Here is an 8,419-nt window from a genome sequence, read left to right on the forward strand (position 1 = left end):
ATGTCTGTCTGTCGTCTCAAAGGCTCCGGAACTACACCACTTACAGGCTTGGTATTGGTGTCAGTGTCATGCGATCAAAAATGTTTGTATTATTTATTATTATCCCTCTCTTGTTTTGGGCCCTCAACAGGCATGCGCCCAATTACAGAGTGACCCGCATAATGCTATTTAAAGGTTCTCGTGAAGGCATGAAAAAATGTCCATAAGGGCTAGTAAAATCGAAAAAATAAATTTAAAAGTGCACTATTTGCCACATCCTCACAAACGGCTTAATGCATTTTTTTAATTTTACCCACGTACCAAAAATTAAAACCTTATTGTGTTACATTTAAAAAATCCCAGAAACGGTGGGCCAAAAATACCTCTTGGACAAATTTTCCAGGAAATTTGTCACATACGTATTCTCACACAATAAGGGTTTCACTCGAAGAGGTAAACTTGTAAAATAGATAATTGTTGTGTTAAATTAAATGCACCACAAGCCATTTATATCAGGTTCCATTTGACAAAATCAAGGTTCATCTGGCTTTTTTGCCTCTTCTTATATGGTTTTAATAGTACCAAACAAGTTTTGGACAACATCTCTAACCTGGATCAAAAGGTAGAGGCCTTACTAGGTAATTACAAAGATGCTAGGCAAGAAGTAGCGTACATGATTTTATTTTATCAAACTAAACAACATACTTTTCTCACAACATTAAGTAAACCATTATATCAAATATATAATGGTACAATGTATAAAGAGAAAAACAAAAATCGATCTTCAAATTGAGCCATACAATACAGGCATACAATAAATATATCTTTTTTATTCATAATTATTAAGAACACTCCTCAAGAAATGAATCAATTACTGACATTTCGGTTCTGTTCCAAATGGCACTGGAAGTTCGTTTTAATTGCGAGGCCTTAATTGCTGGGAAAATCTTTAATAGATTAGGCGATTCAAAACTTCTTAGAAATAGCGGTTTTGTGCACGAATTCAACATTTGCATTTGGAATAATGTTTTTTTTAAGTTGTCTTTTTTCTGAAACTCTGGAATGACGAACGTCCCTCTCCCAGTGGAATCATCAGAATCATAACAATCAGGTGTCGGTAATAAAGGAGCCGGACAAGTCAAGAAAACAGGGGTCAGTTTTGGAGTATCCTCTTGATGCATGTTGTCAAGTTTTTGGGCGGCAGCTGCACGTTTTCGGGCAGCCTCTTCCTTCTGCTTAAAGAATCGGGCTTCTTTTTCGGCCAGTATCTGCTTGAATTTCTCCTCCCTGGCCTTTTCCGCTTCCTTTAATTGCCTTTGCTTTTCTTTTTCCATGTCCATCTTCAACTGTTGGACTTTGAGCTCACGTTCTTCGCGCCTTAGACGTCTTCCTTCAGTTTGGGCAAGTATTAAAGCTTGTTTCTTTCGCGACGCCTCTTCTTCTTTTTGTTTCCTACGCATCTCACGTTCACGAAATTCGATTTGAGATGCTTTTAATGCACTGCCGGTTCTTGCTCTCGCCGCGCTTGCCTTTTTGGCGGAAGTTTGTAGAAATTTCAGCTTACTGTCCCTTAATGAAGAATTTTGTAATTTTGGATTCCGAGTCAACTCGGAGGGTAAACCTTTTCTAGATAAAGTTGCTTTTGAACTGCATTTTGCAATAGGAGTACTAGCAGATGGAGTGAAAAATTGAGTGACTTTTCTCGGACGAGATGTGCACTGTGGGCTCTCTTTGTCTGAAATCGTAAGATCATCGACATTATGTGGAGTGGACGCTGCAGCTGCAGGATTTGAAAATGTATTACAATTTGTCTCTGCAACTAATCCGATAATTTCATGCTCTGAATTCTGTTCTGCAAACTCTACTGCTTGTATTGTCTCCACACCGTCATTTGTCACACTGATTAAATTTTGTTTTTGAGACAAACGATCAGCATTTTTGTCTTCTTCTATAATGGCACTTTGAGAACTTTTACTGTCGTGTTTTTCCCTTTTACTTTTTGTTCGCGTTTTCTCAGATTTTACCTGCCTTACATCCAGATCTACCGGTACTTCTGGTTTTGCTCGTCCTTTCGTTCGTGCTCTAGTGACTCTCACTTCAGAGTCTGGCCCAACTATAACACCCACTGAATCTTTAGGTTCAATAATAGAATCACCTACACATTCCAACTTTACTTCATTAGCTCGCCGTTTTGGCACACGTTTATTTTGAGGTGGTAGCATATCACCTTCTTGCTTTATTGTAACTTCATTTGCAATACCTCTTGATGTTCTTTCAATCTTAATTTGTACATCTGCTACTAGTTTATCGACACGATGCTCCACAAGATTGCTCACGTTTGATAATATATTCGCTTTTTCAATATTTCGCCTTGTGCGTCTTTTGGAATTACGTTCATTAGTTTGCACATTTTCTTTAAGTGAACTTGCTAAAATGCCACCAACTGAAATTCTACTGGAAGAGCATAAACTGCCACTATCATACTTACAACGCTTAGATGCACAAGTATCATTTTGAAAGCTACAGACTAGTATTCCTTCCTTTTTGTAATACTCAATATCCTTTTCTACGCAATCAAAAAATGCATATTCTTCCTGTAAGAACAAAATTATTCACTGCTTACTTGTTGTTACCTCTTACATCTACAGCTGCAGCAAATGTGGATAAAGCAGCAATAACTTCTTTAAAAGTATTATCTAACATTTCCTCAAGTTCCTCGAAAACATTCATTTTGTTGCTTATTTTTCAATTAAAACATAAGAAAGCACTTCACGAACCGTTAAAAATTGTGTTTTGACTTTGATTTGAAAGTTGTGATTTTAGGGAATTTTTAATTTACCATAGAAAAGTTACTAGCTACAGCTTTCTATATACAGGCTGCACTAAAAAAGAAATGGTTATTATACATTGTGTTAGGAAAAACCGACCCTGTTTCAACTTGTTTTCTGCTCTACGTTCGCGAAATTGTTATTGTGAAAATTCACTTTTCCTGTGTTTTATGATCTCCTAATTGTGTAATGGCCAACTTTGCGGATTCATGAAACTTCATTCAATGGTACCTGCCAGGTATCTAATGTCTTCATTTGTAGAATTTTCTAGATGACATGATAAAAAAAGATCTCCAACAACCGAGCATCAACTGGGAAAATCAGGGCCATAGCCAGCTTAGTGCCAAACCCTGTCTGGTTGATCACTCGCACTTCCTGAATAACAACTATACCCAATATGGTTAATGTTAATGTAATCGATTTTTGATTTTAAGGGTAGTTATTATACGGGATAGTAAATTGCGATAGTACTTCTGAGAGTAACTTGCGCTAGAGTTTACATATAAGCAAGTTGTAAAAAGCAATTTCTCTCAGTTTAAAAATGAAATGTAAATGTAATAATGAAAGTAGTCTTCCCTGCGTCATTGATTTAATGAATCAATTTCCCATCGTTGGAAACAGGTAAGGCAAAAGAAAAATATTGGTGCCGTTCATCGATGCGAGGCACAAAGCATCTTCTGAAAAACACATTAGGGAAGAGAAAAAGATAACAAGAAAATTATTTACTTTATTATATCTGTCTGAAACAACTCGGTGGCCCACACAAAAATACAATAAGAACACATTTAAAAAAATAATTACCATATTACAATGTCATATCAATTTAAATAAAAGCAATAATTTCGCATTTTTATTTAATAATTCACTTTAAAATCCAAGGGTTGGTACCGTAACTGAAAAAAACTGATACCGGAACCGATTCATTTATAGACCCTTCACTTGGAACGAGAACCGTTATTTAAGAATTTGTGATAACTGGAACCGGTATACCGTTAGTATCAATCGGTTATAAACATGAACCTGCTGCGTCGCTGTAAAATGTTGCAATAGGTACCTAACACATTTGGCAGTGATCATCAGATATATAACAGGAATGAATTGTGCTAGAAAAGGTTTCTTTATTTTGGGGAGCAGCTGCACACTGAAACCGATTCATAATAAACTTGTATCGTGAATAAGTACTGGGTGACCCAATAAGACTGTTCCTCGGCCATATCTCGAGAACCGTTCGTCATCTGACTTAGGGGTAAAAAAAATTGAGTAAATCGGTCATGAATAATCGCTGTTCTAAAAATGACCAACAGAGGGCTTAACTGCCATCTTAAATTTTAAAATTGCATTTTCTTTAAATTCCGCGTAATAAACTAAAAATTTTTTTCACATTTTTAAAGAGAACCCCTTTATGTATCATTTTCGTAAAAACAAAAACTCAAGTTATTTCAAAATCAAAGATGGTGTGAGGCGTTCAATTGTTTTTGAAGTAACCTGCTTTAACTTCTTAACCGTTTGATCGATTTTAACAAATTTCGTATGGTTGAAAAGGGCATTCCTTGGGCAATGAGACCAAAATATAGTTAATTTAGTTGAATCCTTCTCCGCCAGGGGGCTCGTTTTGACACTATAACCCAAATTCCTAAAAAAATCAAATGGAATGATATGACTTTTTCTTTATGAAAAAGTAGCCAAATAACTTCCAAAGAGGCCAGTGAAAACCGTTTTTCAAAATCTCATTCCTAACCTCAAATATTGGGAAAATGAGATTAATTAATTAATTAAAATGCTTAAATTGTATCTTAATTTATACTTTTTACGTATTTCCGGTATTTGTCCATGGCGCGAAAGATTGTTTGGAAAAGGATCATACACTTTTAGGTAGGCCTTGGAAAATTAAACAAATGAAACACGATGCATTATACTAATAATAACAGCCCTAATTTGTAAATTATTCTGCTGTTTACATTCAGAAAGTGCAGTTTTTGAATTTGTAATCTTTTCTAAAATGCCGATTTCTAACCAAGAAGCATTTAATATGCTGGCGATATATTTTGACTATTTTGAGTATTTTCAAAATGCGACCATCTCTGCCCGCATCTTATATTTGCGTTATCCGAATTGACCACGAACCATCGCCGCCAGCATATTAAATTGATTCTTGTTGCCCAAGGAATGCTCTTTATTTCAACCATACCAAATTTGTTAAAATCGGTCAAACTTAAGAAGTTAAAGCAGGTTATTGCAAAAACAATTGAACGCCCCACACCATCTTTGTTTTGAAATAACAGAGTTTTTTTACGAAAATGATAGATAAACTGGTTCTCTTTAAAAATGTGAAAAAAGAATGTTTAGTTTATTATGCGAAATTTAAAGAAAATGCAATTTTAAAATTTAAGATGGCAGTTACGCCCTCTGGTGGTCATTTTTAGAACTTGACAATATTTTCCAGCGATTCTTCATAACCGATTTACCCAATAATTTTTTTTACTCCTAAGTCATACGACGAACGGTTCCCGAGATATGGCCGAGGAACAGTCTTATTGGGTCACCCGGTACATAAATAAATAATTAATAAAACAACATAATCACCTGTACACAGTAACTATAACGAAAATGATTCCGATAATAATAATAAGTAATTCTCACTACTCATTAATAAACGCATTGACAACACAGTTATATTAATAGACATAGCCATCCCAAACGACACTAATCTCATAAACACAGAGCAAAAAAAGATTATAAAGTACCTATACTCCACTAGCAATAAAACTCAAAGAACTCTAGAAGCAAGAAAAAGTAAAATGTCCATGGTATAATAAAAACGGTATCGCAACGCGCATCGTGTCCCCTTTCCCCACGCCGTATGCGACGTCAATCACGTTACAAACTCCAGCGCGCGTATACAAATCCATAGGGAAGAGGTTACGGAAACGCACTATTATTTGTGTATCTGTCGGCGAAATTTAGGTTTATTTGAGTATATAATATTACACATACAAATGCAAGCTCGCACAAAAACATTACAATGAAATGCAAAGCAGATAAAATGTAAGTAGAGGTATTGTTCAAATGGTGCGCCAAGCGCGTGTACGTGAATCACAGAACAGTAATGAATGGAAAACGAAGATCATGTACCTCTATTTTTTAAACAGTTTGAAAATATAGCAGACTAAGGCTTGTAATCAATCAAAATGTATTTAATAATTTAATATACTCACGTATATCTAAATGATCGAAGCAATAATAGTATATTGAAAGACAAGTATTACATAATGCGACCTATTGTAATACGACTATCTTGTGACACGAGTGGCGTAGCGAAGCGGAGCCACGAGTGTCCACAAGATAGGAGTATTACAATAAAGCATTGTAACACGTGTTTTTCATACTATTTTTTCTATTTCGGGGCTTTAATTTAATTAAAAAGTAATTATCAAAACCTACAAGAAACTTTAGAATTAATATGTCTTAAGTTGGCAACACCATTTACGTTGACAAATTTTAAGTTGGCAGCGTAGATAAACACAACACTGACATTTGGAAACTTTAAATTTACTCGTAGATAAATTTATTTATGGTGGATGTCTAAACTGCTGATTTGGAATGTATTAAGTTCTTCGTGTACCAAAAATCAAGGAAAACGCATATATTTTCCGTATGTAATTTGATTTCACATCTGATGATTTGACGTTGACGTCTTGGCGAACTGCCAACTTAGAGATGAAAAGTTACCAAAAACAATGTTACAATTGAACTCATTGAAACACTGTTTTTGCCGAAAACAGTTGCACAAAATTCTCATTGTAACACCGAAATAGAAAAATTTTTTCGCATACGTATATTCACTTCCGAAGTATTTAACACCTTAACCCTTCGTTTTTCGTGAATAATTATTACATTTTGCACTCGCGCAACCAGGCATTATCGTTTAAATGTTTATTCGGTATCCTCGCGGTGTAATGAAAGCGGAAATAAAAGGTATTCGCTATTAATAGACGCAAAAACTCGAGTGTTTGCAATGCAGGACTATCAACTACACATATTCCTGTACGTACGATAAATATAATATGCACCACAATGCAGATTATACGTCGAAAACGAGGCCCACCATTGAATCTTTATGGGATCACGTGACAAATGTAACTAGAGTGACGTCATGCGCAGGCACGACGTGTTTTCGTCTGACAGCTGGGCACCCGATGTACCGGTCGTACTCTCACTCACAACAAAAATATTTACACATCACTTACAAGCACTACAACGCAGCACATATACACACAAACATACAGCTAAGAAGGCCATATTACATACTAAGCACCGCAAAAATGACCAGAAAGTGTCAATCAAGGACATTAAACACCACACTATACAACATGCATGAATTGATTATGATCCTTCTCATGTGATTTGTGAAACATACCACATGAGTCAGTTACAAACAAAATACTAATAATAATAATGATTTATTTATGATAATGATGCTACACGGTATTTACATCTTGTCAAAATAAAATAAAATAAACACAAACAAGATACGAAAAATCGTACATACGATTTTCAGGAGGGGAATTTTTTGCCATTTAGGTCGCATTCAGAAACCAGACTTTTAATCCGGCTCATATTGAATAGCACTGATTCTTGAACTCGTAAAATAGATTGGCGAAGGTTTCACACATCGCTGTCTCTTTTCGTTCTCGAGTTAGACAAGGAACAGACAGACATAACGACCACATAAAAAAGTGATCACGAACAATTAATGTAAAGAAAACAAACATATAACCGCTATAAAAACAAACAACAGAAATTTCAGTCATAATTGTGATAGCATAGTCAAGTGGATTGGGTAAATTCTGTATAGTGTATGTGTAGAAAGCTAGTGCTCTTTTAAAAATGCATACATACATGTTAAGTTTGGGGTTGTGAATAAAGGCAGCGTAATAACAAAAAGAGCAGTACTTTATTAGTGCATTGTGAGTTGACATACAGCAGCGAGAAGAGAGCGAGCGCATGGTGCGCATCATAGTCATACAAGTACAAGATCGGTGGGGGAAATAATGAAAGCGGCAAATTTAATTTAACACTACAGCTTTTCTAAATTCAATAGGTATGTATGGTAGTTGCCTAACTTATTACCGTATTTTACGCATAATGTAAACAATAACAAATTGTGCTGACATTATTCAATGGTTAGTATAAGAAAGAATTAAACAACTACTACTTCTGTAAATACAGTTTTCAAACAAAACAACACAATAAACGCTAGACCCGCCATTACACCAACTCGGCTCGGATTAGACGTAGCCTACCGATAGAACTAGCCATGACACTGATCCCCACTATTGCGTTGACGTCACAACTGACGGCGGCCGTCATATCGACTTTTAATGTAATTAATTCCAAGTAAGGTTTATGTTAACTTATTTTTGAATATTGTATACTTAAATTAAATGTATTCGAACAGAATAAGTAAGAAAATGCCAAATACGTGCTGCGTCCCTGGTTGCAAAAGCAATTATAGTTCAAGAGACAAGGTTACGGTTTTTCGTTTTCCGAAAAATGAAGACAATAAAAAAATGGTTAAGATGATTCACTAGTATTCACAATTTCGAAATTAC

General features: G+C 35.3%; 2 protein-coding genes across 9 annotated transcripts in view; both read right to left on the bottom strand.

Moving 5' to 3' along the window:
- The window catches only part of LOC116165328 (potassium voltage-gated channel subfamily KQT member 5-like), a 345,213-nt gene that overhangs the window by 89,867 nt on the left and 246,927 nt on the right, over positions 1 to 8,419 (bottom strand). The window lies entirely within an intron of this gene.
- LOC116165330 (DNA ligase 1-like) lies at positions 645 to 2,945 on the bottom strand. The gene is made up of 3 exons (XM_031479677.1): positions 2,620 to 2,945; positions 2,468 to 2,573; positions 645 to 2,407 (listed from the first exon to the last, which is right to left on the bottom strand). The coding sequence occupies exons 1-3, from the start codon at positions 2,707 to 2,709 to the stop codon at positions 822 to 824; spliced, it is 1,782 nt and encodes a 593-aa protein (XP_031335537.1). The 5' UTR covers positions 2,710 to 2,945; the 3' UTR covers positions 645 to 821.

Source organism: Photinus pyralis, unplaced genomic scaffold, assembly GCF_008802855.1.
Source record: "Photinus pyralis isolate 1611_PpyrPB1 unplaced genomic scaffold, Ppyr1.3 Ppyr1.4_LG3a, whole genome shotgun sequence".
Classification (NCBI taxonomy): Eukaryota; Metazoa; Arthropoda; class Insecta; order Coleoptera; family Lampyridae; genus Photinus; species Photinus pyralis.

Bases quoted from the DNA above. Each gene is read 5' to 3' on its own strand.
- LOC116165330 (XM_031479677.1), bottom strand. From the start codon at position 2,709: ATGAATGTTTTCGAGGAACTTGAGGAAATGTTAGATAATACTTTTAAA. The intron at 2,574-2,619 runs GTAAGAGGTAAC...TTGTTCTTACAG, and splicing joins CATTTGCTGCAGCTGTAGAT to GAAGAATATGCATTTTTTGA. The intron at 2,408-2,467 runs GTAAGTATGATA...GTGGCATTTTAG, and splicing joins TACTTGTGCATCTAAGCGTT to CAAGTTCACTTAAAGAAAAT.